The sequence below is a fragment of the Montipora foliosa genome, chromosome 3 (assembly GCF_036669935.1).
Source record: "Montipora foliosa isolate CH-2021 chromosome 3, ASM3666993v2, whole genome shotgun sequence".
NCBI lineage: Eukaryota > Metazoa > Cnidaria > Anthozoa > Scleractinia > Acroporidae > Montipora > Montipora foliosa.
Window position 1 is genome coordinate 15187246 of NC_090871.1, and position 18313 is coordinate 15205558.

The 18313-nt window shown below is 37.5% G+C and overlaps 1 protein-coding gene across 1 annotated transcript in view; it reads right to left on the reverse strand.

Moving 5' to 3' along the window:
* Positions 1-18313, reverse strand: part of LOC137996888 (sentrin-specific protease 7-like) — a 38179-nt gene that overhangs the window by 13830 nt on the left and 6036 nt on the right. The window contains exons 4-18 of the mRNA XM_068842522.1: positions 16569-16902; positions 14849-15453; positions 13785-13806; positions 11732-11794; positions 10847-10885; positions 9989-10179; positions 9575-9709; positions 7868-7910; positions 7318-7370; positions 6564-6678; positions 4956-5032; positions 3739-3776; positions 3181-3248; positions 1855-1951; positions 554-670 (exon numbers count right to left, since the gene is read on the reverse strand). Coding sequence (XP_068698623.1) covers positions 554-670; positions 1855-1951; positions 3181-3248; positions 3739-3776; positions 4956-5032; positions 6564-6678; positions 7318-7370; positions 7868-7910; positions 9575-9709; positions 9989-10179; positions 10847-10885; positions 11732-11794; positions 13785-13806; positions 14849-15453; positions 16569-16902 — 1997 coding nt within the window. The remainder of the gene's footprint in view (positions 1-553; positions 671-1854; positions 1952-3180; positions 3249-3738; positions 3777-4955; positions 5033-6563; positions 6679-7317; positions 7371-7867; positions 7911-9574; positions 9710-9988; positions 10180-10846; positions 10886-11731; positions 11795-13784; positions 13807-14848; positions 15454-16568; positions 16903-18313) is intronic.

Below are 18313 nucleotides of genomic sequence, written 5' to 3' on the forward strand. Positions count from 1 at the left end.
GTTTTAATGTATCTAAAGTGTGCCATTGATGGCATCCTGCAGGTTTGAAAGCCGAGGACAATAGGGCTAACTCAATGTTGTAACCATTTCAAACCCTTTGGGAATAAAACGTTTTGTTCCAGGTATTTCCATATCATTTAAATGTGAATGCTACATTATCATGCAAATACAATACACAAAGAACCTTGACCCCAGGGCCAGGTTGTTCAAAAACCGAATAACTCTAATTCCAGATTAAAAATTAACCGAGGAGTTTATTTCTCTACTCCCACTTGTTGTTTGACACTGATATTCAGCAAAATGTTGCATTAAAAGATGTCAATCTTGAAAAACAAAAATAAGCAAAAGAAACTTTCACCAAAAATTTAAAAACTTGAAGCAAAAGTTTATGCTAATCCTGGATTAAATTAACCAGCTTTCGAACAACCGGGCCCAGGAGATTTGAATTAGGTACAACACTCAGTTAGCCGATTTGGTCTAACACTATTCTTGAAGTACTCGCGTAAAACTTACGTTAGGGGCAGGGGTAATATTTTGCCTTTACTCCACTTACTTAAGATAAAAATCGATGATGACATCATTCAGAAATTCTTCTTCAGCGAGACAACGAATGTCGTCTGACGTTACTGTGATCCCACCAGGCTGAGGGGGTGGAGGGTAAACAAAAAGCCTGCAAACATGAAATACATGAATCAATCAGTCTCTCACTATTAACCAGTGAAAGAAATCTGTAACTGCTTTTAGTTGCACCCATTCTTTCTGTCAGAAACACAGGGATTCCTATCTTGCAACAAGCACAAGGTGTTTAATTAAATAGCATCAACATATGAGCTTGATCTTACAGACATGACAAGCAACTGTATATTTGTACAAATCCAGCTTTAACAAACAAATTCACAACTTATACAAGATATTGTATACTACGGTATGTGTAGTAGTAGTAGTGGTGGTGGTAATTGTGGTGGAGGTGGAGGTGGTGGTGGTAGTGGTAGTGGAGGTGAAGGTGGTGGTAGTGTTAGTGGTGGCAGTAGTTGTGGTCACGTGGTGGTGGTGGTAGTAGAGTTAGTGTTAGTGATGGTAGTGGTGGTGGTGGTAGTGGTACTATTAGTGGTGGAAGTGGTAGTGTTGGCAGAGGTAGTTGCAGTAAAACTTTATTTAAAACATGAAAAATAGTCAGTTGAGCCAAAAAGGTAAAAACGCTTCACAACTGTTTTACATGATTGCGGTCTGGAAATCCTATGGGTCAGATACCTGCCTGATAGTACAATGTACGTTTGAACTGCCCAACAGACTAAGAGCCAGCATTTTTTAAGTGTTGGGGCGAATTGTTCCACAAACAGTTACAGGCCCCACTATAAAAGAAACTTCGTTTCAGATTATTAGTACTGGGCTTGGGCAGAGCAAGTTTACCCTCAAAGTTCCTCAAGTTATATTCGGCAACATGTTGAGTGAAAAAGTGTCTGTCTATCTATCTATCTACAAGCCCCCCCCCCCCCCCCTCCCCCATCCCAGTTACCCCCTTTCAACACCTGACTATTGACGTCGTGCATTTCCCTGTCTCGGTATCGCATTTTTCAGCTCAAAAAAACGGGAAATTATAGCAGCCGAGCTCCCCACACTTTATGACAACCCTGACACCTAAGACTAATTAAATTGTACTTTGGTCTCAGCACCAAACCTGGCCACACCTCTTGATTACGCCTTAAGGTAGAGCCTAAGCAAGGTAAGCCTTGTTCACGAGGTGTGGCCAGTTTTGGTGCTGAGAACAAAGTACAATTTCATTAGTCTTAGGTGTCAGGGAAAGGGAGACAGAATATTAAAAGCTAATCAATGCAACAAGAAGTATCATCATACTTTTCAACTGTCTTGGCTGGCTGTTTGTAGCTGCTTGCTCTGGTATTGTACGTCCTGCTTCGAGTGGTTAGAGGCGTAGATGATGCTTCAATTGGCTCTGAAAGGAGAGAGAAGATACTAATTTACAATGTATATATTTTTAAGGAGGCAGTGTGGCCCAGTGGTTAGGGCGCTTGCCTTGAGATCCGGAGATCCGGGGTTCAAGACCAGCTTTAACCACTAGATGAATTTGTTCCTGGCAGTCCCTGGTTCAACTTCCTAGCTGCACTTGTAAATAGCCAACTGGTTTGCCTCCGGCCAGTTGGGATTCTTAACAGTTGTAATAGGCCTTATTCACGATAGCCGCCATGTTGGTTTTCAAATTGTCATGCAAATTAGCCATGTGTTATGCTGGGGGGCAAACATTGGAAAAAAGGCAAATTGCGGAAAATCGGCCAGTCGAAATATTGAAACAACATTGCTAAAAGTACATTTTGGAATTTAGAATTAAGTACCTTTTATGATAATTTTATATCTTTTGATTGCCTTTGACATTTTGACTTTCTACTTCGTTATCTGCTCATTTTTCACTAAAAAAATGTCTAAGTAACTTGTGTAATCATTCCATTTGACTACTTAGGTGATAAACATTCAATGAACGTGAAACAAATCATCTGTGTGGCTAAGGTGTTCGTTATAACCTCTCGAACTTGTGTTGTTTGCTCCCTCAGAAGTGTGTAGCTAATTTGCATGATAATAGCAAATCCAACATGGCGGACATCGTGAATAAGGTCTATTGTTGTGTTCTGCTGTTTCGTTGATTGTGTTTCATTGGCCCTGAGAAGCCCCTATGGGGAGCGGTCAATTAAGTATGTATGTTACTGTATGTATGTAAGCGCAGGTTATGGACGAAAAGGGGAAGAGATCCTCCCACTCATCTGGACAATTTTAGAAAGTGTCTCTTACAGACACCTGAAAAATTCAGCTGGCTTCTAGATAAAGGAATCAAACTCATGACCTCTGCAATGCCTGTGAAATGTTCTTACCAACTATTCTAGCTACGAGTCCTTTCACAGTTGTAACACATGCCCCAAACAAACAAACTGACCCGCTCCCAACTGAGTGGCTTCATATCTCAGTTGGTAGAGCCTTGAGTTCAAATCCTGTTGAAGCTACGTGAATTTTTCAGGTGTGCATTAGAGACAATTGCTTACATTGTCCAAATAAAAGTGAGGATCACTTAGACTTCCGTTCACAGATTTTACTGCTGTACAAATTCAAGAGAAACAAACAATAGTATTGTTTGTCAAAGACAAATGTTACAAAACAGTGATCCTATTGTCACACCTGATTTTTGTTCCTTGGTAGTGGAAGGTGAGGATTTGAACGACTTGATTCTATCCACTTCCGTTAAGCTGTAAACAACACATTCAGTTATTTCGTTTCAGAAGAAGGCTCTAACTACTTGTAACTGATAAAGTCACCTTACTGAGGTTGCTACGAAAGTTGCTTCAATTTTCTAAAAAGAGTAAAAGGGAATCCAGCAGTGTACATACAGACATTGTTATATCCATAAAGCTATGCAATAGCATTAAGCACTTTAACAAAGATGCAATATCAATCACAGATGCAAACAGAACTCTGTGTTAAATTGTGCCACACAAAGCCCCTAATGACATTGTTTCTAGACTTTATAATAAGATGTTGTCTGCTGTTGTTTTACAATCCTCACTGTCTTTTCTTGCTCTGGAAATATCTTCTACTTGTTCCCTTCGATTTTTGTGTTGCTTAAATGTGTTCATAAAAAAAGCAGAGCGTGTGGTGATCTCTTTTATACTGTCAGTGTCTTTGTGATAAATTGAAAGATTCTTTAATAGTGTGAGACATGAAAATATCCCAACTGACCTCAACTCGGCAAACTCTTTGGACAGCTTATCTGTCACCTAACAAAAAAACATCAAAATTCAATTTGAAATTTAACACTGAACATTGCTAAAGGGACACTAAATGTATGCATTGGGAGAAGCCCTGCATCTTGGTGTATCTAAATTAACAGGCCCCATGATGCACTCATGAATACAACAGGTTCATTAATATTGAGCAACATTTATGTGATTCATGTGACACTTAACATAAGTTGACTTGCATGCTATTTAGTACATGTGCAGTTTAGAAGACTTGTAAAAATCGCAATAGCTGAATATCATTCAAAACACTTTGAAGAGCCACCTGCAGTATCACTTCTGACGGAAGACACGAAGTACAGGTACTTGTTACATCTAGAGGTTAGCCCAAGCACTCAGTAAATGTATAAATGCTTTGCAAACCAGTGTAAATGCCAAAAAGATACCTGTCCACAGCTTATGTACTCTATTAAATTTGGTTTTATCCTAAATCCTAATTGCCTTTTTTGTAAGGCTCGACAGTCTCCCGCATAATACAAACTTCCCTGATACCAATAATAATTATTATTATAAATTGGTGTCACCAGCTCGATTTTGATTGGCTATAAGCATGCAGCTAATTCTTGCTTGCTCTGTTTCTCTTACGTCATACCTACAAACAATAGATTTTATATATGTAGAATTGATGTCATACCTAAAGACAATAGTTTTATGCATGCAGAAGTGACGTCACCTAACACACTAACCAGCAGTTTGATCAGTTTTGTCATGGCGGAGCTCAGCTCAGGAATATGCATAATAAAACAATTATTGAATTTGGTTTTCGCATGTTAGTGATAATTATTAAGGCCTCAGTTTGTGTTATCCGCTTCAGCCTTCGGCTTCAGCAGATAACACAAACTTTGGCCTTGATAATTATCGCTAACATGCTCAACCTCATCCAATAATTGTTAATTATTGGTGATATAATTATTCTGATCATGATAATTAGAAAATTTGGGTCATTAGTTAATTTCTAACATTATTGTGTCATCAACCATTCAGGCACTACTTTAATTTATGCTTCCTTCAAAGAGCCACAAAACACACAAAAGCTTGGCAAGCAGTTTGAATCTGGACAGAAATTACCAACCATCTGCTTTTACGTGTACTCCATACCTGCTTAGACTAAAAACTGATGCAAGAGGAGTGCAGCTAACAATTTTTTGTAGAACATACCCATTCTTCTACATCAGCAATCACTTCTCGCTTTACATTTTCACTCACTTCAAGAACAATATCTCTCTCAGCTGATACTAAAAGTAACAAGGTAACAACACCACATCAAGTTAGCTACATTCTGTTCCTTGCCTATGCACAGTGCAGTGGCTTCTTTTGTGGTGATCATTATGGTGAGAAACTTTTTCAAACCATTTGACAGTTTTTTTGGCAACTCTTGGGCACAACTAATAATTAGTTGTATAAACACATCACAAAGTGTGTCATATAATTCAGGTAAAGTTGGGGTAAAATTTGCTTTTAGGTTAAGGTAATACTTAACTCCTAACTAAAAGTAAACTGTTTGTGTTTTCCGTCTAAAGATGGGCGATTAAATACTCATCAATAATGGGGCGGCTTCAGCATGTGTTCTTTTAATGAGCCTGTGATATTAAAAACTGTATGAAGCAGGAGTTTGGTTCTTGTTTTGCACGTACTGTAACTTGTCTGTTTTGCAAATTATGCAACTTTTTCGGAGTTAGTGTTAAAAATAACATGTTTAATTAACATGAAACGTGAATGTATTCAATCCATTGATTAATAACATTGGCCATAGCAAAGTCACAGGCCGATGATGAACTGTGTATCGCTTACGTATATTTGTTCTTCCTAAATTAAACCGCAAGTGTTGTTAAATACATGATGCTCTTTTACAGAAAATTGAGATTCAGTTTTGGTTTTTTGGTTTTTTTTTTTGGCTGAGGAGACCTAGATCATTTATCAACTGGAGCCAACAGTTCCTACAGCATACATATTCCTCAGACGTTTTCAGTAATGATCGATGGAGCTTTAGCAGCCCATACTTCTCAATTTTGATTGACGAATCGGCAGGCACAACAGGTTCTAAGAAACTGATCATTTAAATATATATAGGGGAGGGATAAGACTTCATTTTTGTGCAATTTATAAATCTGAAAGGCTACTGCAGCAACAATTAAGAGGCAATTAATAGATTGCATAAAAATTATTAAAAATATTCAAGCTATTAATTGCCTCTTAATTGTTGCTGCAGTACCTTTCCAGATTTATAAATTGCACAAAAATGAAGTCTTATCCCTCCCCTCGAATATGTACTTAATATAAATTTAAATGATCAGTTTCTTAAAAATATTCTCAAATATTACATGTAATTAGCAGCACCCCCAAATTTTTCACATTTGAAAACCTGCTGTGGATACATCTCTGCAAGGAACAAAAGCATTCCATGAAATTTTAGTGTCTGACAATACACTTGAAGCCACATTGATTTTAACCCATTGACTCCTGGGGGTTCCCCATTCACGAGTAATTGTCTGGCGTTAGACAGAGTAAAATACTCTGGCGTTAGAGTAAAATACGAAGTATGGCCGGTTTAGGCAGGTTAAGGGGTAAATGGGTTAAATTGATAAGCAATGTGGCTCTAAGTACTGAAAAGCATCAGAATTCTTTGATGCACTATTTTGGGAAGGCACTTTACAAATGAATGGGTTTGAAAGAGATACAATGTACAATTAAAGGGGAGAACAAAATGTTCCCAGGGTCATTACTTCATTGAGGAAAAAAAAATAATGATCAACTTGACCAACATACTGGCACTTCCTGGATTGAGGAACTTCCTCTGCTTAGGAAGTTTTTGACATAATTTAATGGCATATCCTGGCGTCACACCCAACACAATGACATTTGGGTTTGAAGACTGACTCATCTGCAGAGAAGGAATGGCCAATGAAACAGATTATGTAGAGAACAAGCAAATACAGACTGAGATACCTGGATTTAACAAAGTGTCTAGGGATTGAAAATTTATTCGAAAGGAGGTTTCTTAAATCCAACAGCCCTGAACTGTGTGCAAAAAGAAGTACATCTTAAAGAGTTAAAACAGTTAAAACTATGGCTGCCACCAAAAGGTTCAATCTATTATTATGATCAAATTTCACATAATACAAAAATGAAATAATGGTTTTTGATGAGCGGGGAAAACCAGATAGCCAGGATTAAAATTTAAAAAAAAATTACAATTACGTGTAAAATAGAAACATCACAGCCAACAATAATCCTACTCATTTAACACAATATAACCCCAGGTCTAGGAATTGAACCAACATTGGTGAAAAGAAAGTGCTTTCACCAACCCTTCTCCCGTGACAAGCAAAACTAAACAATAAATTTCATACAGTGACATATCGACAGCCAGCCTGTATTTATCTCTTCTTCTTGTAAAGTTCAACTTATAACTGATTATTAACTACATTATTTACAATTTAAAATTGATTTAATTTATTAATTCCTAGACCTATAAGAAAGAATGTGTGAAAAATGACACATGTACATGTATGTAACATACCTTGAACGAGGTAAGATCATTTCCTGCAATGGTCAGCGACATATTTTTCAATCCTTGAAAAAAGGAAAAAGGAGAATGGCATGTACCAGTAAGCACCAAATCATCCCATCCCAGCAAGTATCACGTGTGATGGATGAGGGGCTCCTTTTCCTTCAGTTAACCACCCCTTGCTTGCCCATACACTTATGTGCAACCAGGGACAAGTCATCATAAATTATTAAATGCATAAATTTTGTCAATTTTGTATTTACTGGTTATTCACATGGCTTCTTGAACAGCTTACGATATGTTTTGGCCACAATGCCTAAAGTGATATTGGTAGGACCCTTTTTTTACAATATTACATTGGGAGGGGGGGGGGGGGGGTGTCAATTTGCAAGGGGAAGTGGGGGAATGAGGAGGGGTTTTAAAGGGGACTTTTCCCAAAGGGTTTAAAAAAAGGTTGTCTTCAAAAGCTCAGACAGAAAACAAAACAATGTCCAACAGCTTATCCCACTCTTTCAGTTTTCAACCACAAAAAAGTTGTCCAAAACCCTCGAAGTATACTCACCATAATCAACACCAAGTTTTATCTCATCCGTTTTGCATATTATCTGCAGAAGGGAGACAAAAAATAAATAAATACATTACAAGTTTCTCTCATGTAGTTTTCTCCCTCTCTTTTTCTCTCTTCTGTACTCTTGCTTGCTTTTAGCCAGGATTTTGAAAGTGGGAGTCCAAATTTTATGTGGGCCGAAGGCCCACATAGCATGGCGCCTGTGGCGCCATGCTCCTAGGGGGGTCTGGGAAAAATTGAAGCCTCTTAAAACGTGATTTCCGCGATTCTGACAGCTGTAAACGTCTTTCAATTTACCTATTAAACCGCTGTTTTTCCTTGATAATTTTACTAAGCTATCCTTTTCTCAACTTACCTTGTTTAACATTGAATCATATTTGGGACAGGAACTCTAGTTGTTATGAAGAGTGATTGAAATTTGAAGTTGTCAAGCCATGATTTATACGAAAGAAACAGATATGCGTGGCTTTATTGGTCGAACTGCATTCTGGTCTACACGTGCCAGTCTCCCAATCTCAGAAATGCAACATCTTTTATTATTTTCAGTAAAGAACTTTAATTTATATGTTGTGTAGTCATTATTTACATTCAGACAATTGGTAGCGCAAAGCCTAAGACCTTTTCGAAGAAAACAAATCTACTCAATTACAACTGTAAGTCAGTTTAATAAACCAATGTAAGGCCTAAACTGTCGAACTAGTGGACGCCGGTGAAAAAAACTCCCGCAGAGATCTTTGACTCATATCCTCATAAATAATCACCAACGTGCGTATTTATTTATAGCAGCCGGCAAAGTAGCCTGGGGACGACTTGGTAAGTCAATATCACTGAACAGCGGCTTTGCCTGTGAAATCGCTTCGCTCAACTTTGATTCATTTGATCAAAACAGAAAGGAAACTCGCTAAAAAAGTGTTAATATAGAAGAAAAGTACGACAGCAACACTAAAACAACTCTTGAGAGCAAAAAGAAATGTAAGTTTTATTAATTTATAGACACTGTTTTGTTACATTAAGCACAGAAGTTCATAAATGGCCGCCCAAAACAGGCCGTCGAAAATCTCCCATTTCTGAGAACTGGCCGTCCTTTGGACGGCTGGACGGCCACCTGGCTAAAAGCCTGCTTGCTTGTACTGTCATCTTTCATCTTTTGTTTCCATTTGGCACTTCTTAAACGTTTCCAAAAATAATTTTGGTTTTGTTGCTGCTTCTAATTATATGAGTGAAGCTGCCTAAGTAAAATTATTGCAAAGTACCATTTGGGACAAAATTGTACTGTTATTGTCTAATAAGAAACAATTAGAAAACAGTCCTAAGAAGATACGCGTGCTGATTGGTTAAAAATCCTGTTTCTATAACTCGATGGAGACACAGAACTAGCACGAGCTGTTGACGTAGTGATGGCACGAGCAAAGAGAATTTATATTTTGATAATTAGAGTTAACAAGTTGTTTTCCTTTTTCTCGTCGCGTTGTTTTCTAAAAGAAGTATAAAACATGTACTCTGTGTTTCTATTGAGTTATAGAAACACTTGTGAAAGTTTGGGAGAACTCGAAAAAGCTGTGAAAACACTCGCCTACGGCTCGTATTCCCACAGCATTTCTCGTTCTCCCAACTTTCACTCGTGTTTCTATAACTCGATAGAAATATGGTACATGTTTTCTATTTCTTAAGTAAATATTTTAAAGACTGCCATTTCCTGACCTTGAGTGGCTCTGTTGCAGTGCAAGCCAAGGTACCGATACGAACATCCTGCCTGATCATTATTTCTATTTCAGCATCATCTCTGGTGTAACCATGCAAAATGTCAGACTTCTTCTTAGCAGCAGGTTGAGTCTCCTACAAGATTAACATTTTTTCTCAATACTTTAATTTTGTCAGAAGTCTACAGTTTGACTTAAGGATTCATACTTATGACTGCTACTATGAAGACCTGACCTTATTTTTTTGATATCTCGTTGAGAATGCTTCAAAATTATCTGGCGGAGAATTTCCCTGGAACCTCCTACAAATTAGCATCTCCAGCACTTGCTTGTTAGCCCCCCCCCCCCCCCCAATACAAAATACACTCTGCCATCCCTGATTAGAGCATTAAAGTTGTTACCATTCTGGTCTCACCTGAGATGGAGGTGTTTTTCTTTTGACTGTTACTGACTTTGTCTTTTTACCACCAGTGGAATCAGAATTCTGGTCACCATCCTTGTCATCTTCAATGCCACTTAATAATCCTGGTCCAGAGGCCGTACTTTCAAAGCTATCTGCATCGGTATTGTGTGAGGACTGCTCCACGATCAACTCAGTTGATGTTTCTGAATGTCGCAGGATGTATATGTACATGTAAACAACTAGTGGTTTCAACCTGTTTTCTTAAAAGCCTTTGTCTTGAGAAATAGAAAATAAAACTAAGGGGGTATTTACACGAGACTGGGACAAACTCAGACCGGCATGCAGGCTAGTCTGACTTCATCTCGGTTGCTGGACCGAGATGAGAAACTCTCCTACCGGTCTGAGTTTTTACCGCTCCCATAAATGACAACAAATCTCAGACCGGGTCCAGAAATTTCAGCCTGTATGCTTTACATGTACAAGACAAAAGATATCATTTCGTCCCAAAACCAGGCACAAAGGATTTCGTCCTGGTTTTATGTAAACGGGTGGAAACATTTCATACTGGTTCAAGTTCATACCTTGGTCTAATTAAGTTTGTCCTGGTCTCAGGTAAATACCCCCTAAATTTGTCAGTATTAAAGGGATGGCTGCCAAGGTTGAGGATTCAAGTACGGCTCTCTTCCAACTGGACCTCCTATCCTTGATTCAACTTACATGTAACTTAACCCTGCACCTCATCATGAAAGCATAGCCAGTTTTTTTTTTCCTTCGTGCAGAAATCACTTACATGTACACTGTATCAATAAAATAAAGTTGTTTCCTACATTTGAAGGAATATTTTGAACATGTGTAATGCGTGCAACTTACCTATTACCTCTTCTTCATCAGATAAAGTAATGACATCCACTGAAAAGAAGAAACCCAATTATACTTTTTGCTCCTAAGATTGGGATTGTTCCAGTTTTAAAGCAGTGTGGGAGAGTATATAGGATGGCTACCACTCAAACCTACACGTAGTCAAATTGCTTATAAGTTGCTTCCATTAGTCCCCGTTAGCTTGGCCGGGCTGCAAATTGAATTAGCTTCAAAATCTATAGACTTGTTACTTTTCCATGGAGTTTTCATGTATTGATCAGTGATAACCTAACAATACATGTATAACGCCAGATTATAAGGAACCCCTTGGGAGTGAAAGTTAAATTGCTTCAAATATTATAACCACAAAAAGATGTCAGTCTGGCTTCTAATGGAATCTACAGGAATAAACATGGGCACTGTTGCTCTGTTGGTTGAGCACAGGGCTGTCATGCAGGAACCCGTGAGTTTGACTCCAGCTGGACCACCATTCAGGATCTTTAAATAACCAAGAACAAAGTGCTGCCTTTGTAATTACATGTACATCTGCAAATGGTTACATATTCTAGGCTTCTCAGATAACGACGATAAACAGTCTCGCAACCCTTACCGGTAAATGTTCATAACCCTGTGGGACATAAAGGAACCCACACACTATTTGCAAAGAGTGGGGCATGGAGTTCCTGGTGTTGTGGTCTGTCCTCTGTGGTACATCATGGTTGCACGAGAGCATTTCAATGACTTACAACTTCTACAATGTAAGCTCCTTTTGAGTAAATAAACTATGATTATGACTGTAATAATCATGCCTAAAGCTTTAACACAAGCTTGCAGCTAATTGCCAGTGACTGGCTCTAAAAGATTGAGATCTTGTAGTAGGTCAGTTAGGGGACTTACCTTTTTTGGGCAAAGCGAGCTTGAGTTGTTTGCCACTGCGCTTCGGCCTTCCAGGTGAGTAGTCTGATGATTCAAAACAGACCATGTTAACAGTTGAATTCACAGTAAAAAAGGCATGTAGACTGACCACAGTGTGTCAATCAAAGAACCTTCATTAATTTTATGTGTCAAATTGAATAATTTATGGGATGGAGGTCAGTGTAGGAATTGAATCCATGTGCAAATTTTAATTGGTCCAACAACTACATTAAAGTAAAGTTGAATAGGCATTCTCTGGTAAAAATTATTAAAAATATGAGCTTTTGTTTGCCAGTCTACTGTCTTCAATGGATAAACATATATGTAACTGATAACATGAAATGAATTGTTAAAACATCGATATATTAAAATTCAGTCTGCAACGAAAGGTACCATCTTGAGGCTCTGGGGAATAAATATAAGGATTTGTATGAGTTTATTCCCCAGAGCCTCGAGGTGATTTAATATATATTGAAAGTGGGCTATTTGTCAATATGTTTTCAAATGGGCTGACCTAATCATCAGAACTTTGCAATCCTTCCCTACATTAAAGGTATTACTGAGCCACTCATGCGAATTCTTACGAGTTACAACATTCAAGTCAACAAAAAACCGTGGAATTACATTGGTGAAACAAAATGATCATTCAGCACCTGGAAGAAAGAACATTATCAGGAATACAAAACAATCCGCTAAAGGTTCAAATGTTGGAAAACATGCATGGACTTGACTTTTCTTTGATTATTGACAAAGAAAATAACCGCATTAGAAAGACACTTGAGCCATGGCATACAGTCAAAACTGTTGAGTCGGACAAGAATTCATGCCCACTCCCTAGACAGTACAACATTCTTTAAAAATACATAAATCTTAGCACTTTTAGCATTCATCCAAACATTCTATCACATATTTTTTATTTATGCATAGAAGTCTCTAAAATTATTTAACCCTTTGATACCCAAACCGGCCCAAACTGGACATACTTACTTTGTCTAACGCCAGACGATTTTACTCGTCAATGGGGAACCCCCGGGAGTCAATGGGTTAAATGTTTTAACGGTTCATTAATGTTATCAGTTATGTTTATCAATTGAAGACAGTAGACTGGAAAGCTCATATTTTTAATAGTTTTTACTAGATAACGAGTATTTAACTTTACTATGATTAATCCTGGAAACGGATCCTCGATATTTTCACTACATAATAAAAGTAATAAAATATAAGCAACATCTGCTCAAAAGTGTGCCATTGTAAAATCTGCATCCTTTAAAAGAGACCCCTCTGATATTTGACTCAATGATTTTCACTCACCAAATGATTGTTTTCAGTGACTAACTTGTAACTCAAGTTCTTTGTAAAGAATAGTTGCATTTATATAAAAGAATGTAGTGTCATGCAGAAATTGGTGACAGGGACTGATTTCCAAATTAAGAAAAACTCTAGATCAGGTAAATGTAGGAATTAAGTATAACATAATTTATGTACTGACTTAAAAAAGTCTACTTAATAATTTATGTACATTGTACAAGAGCTAATAGAGAAGGAGTAGCTAGTTTCTTACAAATACCAGATCCAGAACTGTGAAAACCACCAGTTAATTCTATGCATACTGCTATGCACTTTGAGTTCTTGTAAGTGGCGCTATTTCATCATGGAAATAAACTGTAAATTGAGCCAGGTAGGTTATCTTACAAAATTTCAATAACCTGCACAGCTACATGTAAAGATTTATAATTATTTTTCATATTTCAACCATTTACGTCATACTAAAATGTTCTACATTATGATCAGTGGTTGTAATAATAATACCAACAGCAAATGAAAAGTGTTAGCTAATTCTTTCAAACTTCCGACAACATGAAGTCGTCTTAACTTAATCCTCAATTTCGCTTTGGAAACGCGGCATTTGGAAGTATTCTTTTACGCTGTTAGGCCCATTTTTGATACAGTCAAGTCATCTCCTTACCTTCAAATTTTATTGAAAGCTCTGATTATCAGTACCAACAAAATATACAAGTTTGTAAACATATCTTACCTGAGTCTGATTCAATGGCTGACTTTTGTGAAATGGAATAAAAAAGAAAAGAACATCAACTGAAGTTAACGGTCTACAAAGCTTATTAAGTGCCCCTGTGATCAAGATAATCACTTCCTTTTTTCCTTCAGATTTTGAAAGTGTGTTTGCTTAACATCTGACTGGCAAAGTTTTGAGCTTTGATTTTTATCCAAGGCCCGTTTACTTTGATTGTAAGTTTTGAACTCCACGGTCTACCATTCCTTACGTTCAAAACTGACCGAGTGGACCTCAGAGGGTTGGATCTAGGAAAAAGTGACATCAAAGGTTCACTGGCTTAAAATTTCAGCGTGTAAATGAAACTTATTATATATGCAAAAGGTGAGTTTAAAAGTCTGAAAGCCCAAAACTCCTGTGCTCCACAACACACGCATTGCATTCTTAAACTAATGAGCCTTTGATGTCATTTTGTCCTCAATCCAGCCCTCTCAAGATCTTTAAGTTAGTAATGGCGGACCATTAAATAGGAAAAATCCAGTTAAAATAAACATGTGTTTTCTTTAAATCAAGACCAAAATCTTTTGGTCGCTTAGTGTTAAGTTAACCTAGTTTTGAAATCCAAAGAAAAATAAGAACTGATTTTTTGATCACAGGGGCACCTTAAGTTTCACCCAACTTGTCTGACTCGTAATGCTGTTGGCAGGGAACATTCTAATGTTAACCCATTGACTCCTAAACTGCTCCGCTAAACATCAAAAGTGACTTACAGTACCGCTCAAAAGTAAGTTACCAGTCTTGTCTCGTTTCCCTAGAGACGAGACTCTCGTCTCAGGCACCCAACCTCCATTAAGGGATGGAGTTGTTAATTTCTGGTCACCTGTTTTAATTAATCAGCTGATATGAGCAGGTTAAGTATTGGTTGTTTGGGTTACAATGTGTGTGTATGCAGTCAGCTGACATTACCTTTTGAGCCTACTTTAAATACTACTCAAAAGTCAAGAATTTGCATACAGTGTACATAAAGCAATTATAAATACAAAGTTTTCATACATGTACATGTATATAATTATTTTAAATAAACTTACTTTCCCTTTATTCTTTCTCTTTCTAAACCTTGTGTTTGTCTGGCATGAATCAACAGCATTTTCAGAGTCAGCAGGCTTTGCATCTGAGCGGGCTAGTAATAAACGAGGCCCATTTCCATGTGGTTTACCATATGTTCGCACCTTGGACCTTTCACTATCGACCGAATAAAACCGGTCTGGTGAAAGTGTTTTCCGAGGTGTTGCAGCTTGAGAGGGGAATACATTGTTCTCACAGTTTGGGCACTTTTTGCCCTGCAAAAACTTTTTCAGGCACTTTGCACAATGGTCCTCAAATAGGTCGTCATAGTTGTCCTGTGATATGTCTTTTGTTATTGATGAATGTGGTGAGTCCAGCTGTGAAGCAATCCTTGTTTTGGCTTGGATATCAGAGTCACTTGAATTGGCTCCTACATTTTCATCTTTATGCTTGTCTTCATCGGGTCTTATAATAGGAGTGCTCTTTCCTTTAAAAATGGAATCTGAAACTGAACGGTTCTGTTTATACTCCTCCGCAAGGTTACTTTTAGGTTGTGTTTTATCAACAGCTTGAAAATGTCTTTGTTGTTCATTGGTGGACACAGTTCCATTGCGTTTGGTATCAGGAACTACATTGAAAACAAAATAAGTCGGTTAAAACATGTGATGAGTGACAATGGTATTATCATGCCAACACTTTAAGAAAGAACTAAGAAGTTCAAAAGCTTACATTTATGATTACTTGATACTGTGCCTAAATTACCTTATCATTCTGACTGTAATTTTTCAAAAATTGTCAGGAAGTAACATGTTTGAGGTGTCAATCTTTAGGGATTTGTGACTGTTGTGTCACCCTCCATACATTCATTTACATTGTTAGGTTGTAATATCAATGCTTATAGTATTGATGAGGTATTACTTGAAAGGAATTGTCATTAAAAGGAATCTCCTCTTGATCTGCAATGACAGCTTTCTTTACTTTATCAGTGTTTTCAAAACCAGCCATTAGCCGTTGCATCCAACAGCAACTTTCACATTTGCAACACCTAATTCCCTTGGATAAAATAGACCTTTCTCAAAAGAGCCAAGTGTCCACAAAAGGGTTTAAGGGTAAATAAACATGAAAGTTTCATCGAGAATTTCAGGGCAACATCGCCTGAATCTGCTTGCAAAAGTTGATCGCATGCTTAGTAAAGATTACAGGTAGGCAGCGATTTCTAATGGAGCATATTCTATATAACATAACAAATTCTGTATTCAAACACGAGGTTAAAAAATGGCAGAAAAGTGGTCTAGACAGCTTGGTTCAGCTCAGATGTGGTAGCAGCTTGCAGAGCCAAAAACTAAAAGAAAAAAGGTTTGAATAATTAAAAACTAATAAAAGATTTCAGTTTCTACTTTCAAAAGTTGTGAAAACAGTGTTTGCGTGATCTGATATTATTATTGAGATGTCCCTCCTACTATATCCTTGTGTTGACTCTTATCGTTAATGGAGGGGACACAGTTTTTGACTGGAAAACCCCATTCACTACTCAGCTACCTCAGGGCTCCTCCGGTTGACAGGTAAAATTTGTGAAGTCTCACTCCCAGGAGACAATGGGTTAAACAGTACTTGAAACAAACCTCTGATTCTTTATTATTTGAAGAGAAAATGAGTAAGACAAATTCGTAACAGTCTTCTGAATGTCACAATATTCTAGACTTACTCAGTTCTCTTCAAAAAACTAAGTTGTTTGATACACACCTTGGCATGATAACATCATCTCTTTCTGTGACTGTGACACTTCCGTCTGTCGCCAGCCTGGAGCAGAGGCATGTTTCCAGCGTCTTGATGGAGAAATGAATGATCCTTCTGCTTGCCTTAACAGACGGTATCCAATTTCACTTTTTCGAGTAATACGATCTGTGTCATTTCTGTGTTGTCCAGGAGTTATTACTGCCTGGCTGTATTTGCTGTGAACCGAACACTGTTTAATTTCAAAAGAGGAGTTAAACCATGTACTCCCTTTCTTTACTTCAACACTGGATGAAACAGTCTTTTTTGGAATCTTGTAGGAGGAATCATGTGCTTTAAAATCCTGAAAGGCAAGTGTGGGATTTGTGAAAACAAACTGGGCAGTGTTTCAATATATTATACTCGTGGGGATTCCCTGAAAGAACTACAATGTAACACCTATTCCTGAAACATTGTTTGGCTAAAATAATACCCTTGCCTGTCCAAGCTTTAAGTCAATAACAAAGGCATTGACAACTGGGACATACAGATCTGCAAGAATAGGTACATGTATGTTAATTTCGTACTTGAACATGCAGACAAAATTCAATGCAAATGAGGGGTTTATGAAGACAAACTGGGTAGTGTATATAAAAATAATTACACGGATTCCCTGAGCAAATATTATATTGTTTCTGAAATAAATCTTCTATCTAATCAAGTAAAGGTCAAACCAAGCAATGGCAACTCCTTTGAGGAAAACTTTTCGAAAATTTTTATTTCCCTTACATGTACACACAACCCCACATGACATCTCAACGGATTACAGTAATTACTCTGTCTGCGTCTATGACAAATCTTCACATTTTCCTAATTGAAAACTTATATTAAAATATCATGGCCTTTTACTTTGCAGTAAAGTTGCCTTTTTCCAATAATTAATATTAACGCAAGTAATCACCCTAGGTCGTCCCCCTCTTTTTCACCATTAATTTTACTGTCCTCCGACCGACCCATATTTCAGAGTTCTTTTTTTTAATAAACAAGATTCGAGGAAAGTACAGTGTAATGACTTAGTATTTTTAAATCAGGAGAGGCTTTCTGTCCACACGGGAGGAAATATGTTAACACCAACTCTCTACACATTTCTGCCTCCTCCCACTTGACTCTTTCTGCAGCTGGAAACTGTCTTTTTTTGTTTTTGTTTTGTTTTGGGTCGGAAGGGGAGGGGGAGAATGTTCAGGGTTCAACAAAACGCCAATAAGTGCAAAGAACTCAGGATCTCCTTTGTCAAAGAGCAAAGAGTCTTTGATCCTATCATCATAGAAGGGAAGGAGATAGAGTTAGTTACTAGACTAAGTAAAAAGCTACTAGGCCTTACAATAGTGAATGATCTGACATGGAATGACCATGTAACTGAGATAACCAAGAAGGCCAGTAAGACACACCATTTTCTAGGTGGTGCCTACTATTGTTATTGCACATACCTTCTGTGCATCTCGAGATAATCGGATTTCCTATTGCTAGTGCTTATTAATACAAGGATATTTTTGCGCGGTTCAAAACTATGAGGAAAAAGCAGAACTTAGCAAGTGATCTTGGAATCCAAAAAGAAAATTGGGGGTAACTATGCATTTTTCAGAGATAATTGAGCTTCAATTTGGAAAAAAAACACCATACATTGCTTTGTATTTTAAAACTTTTTACAAGTATTGTTGATTAATTATCTTCGAAAAATGCGTGGTTACCCCCAATTTTCTTTTTGGATTTCAATA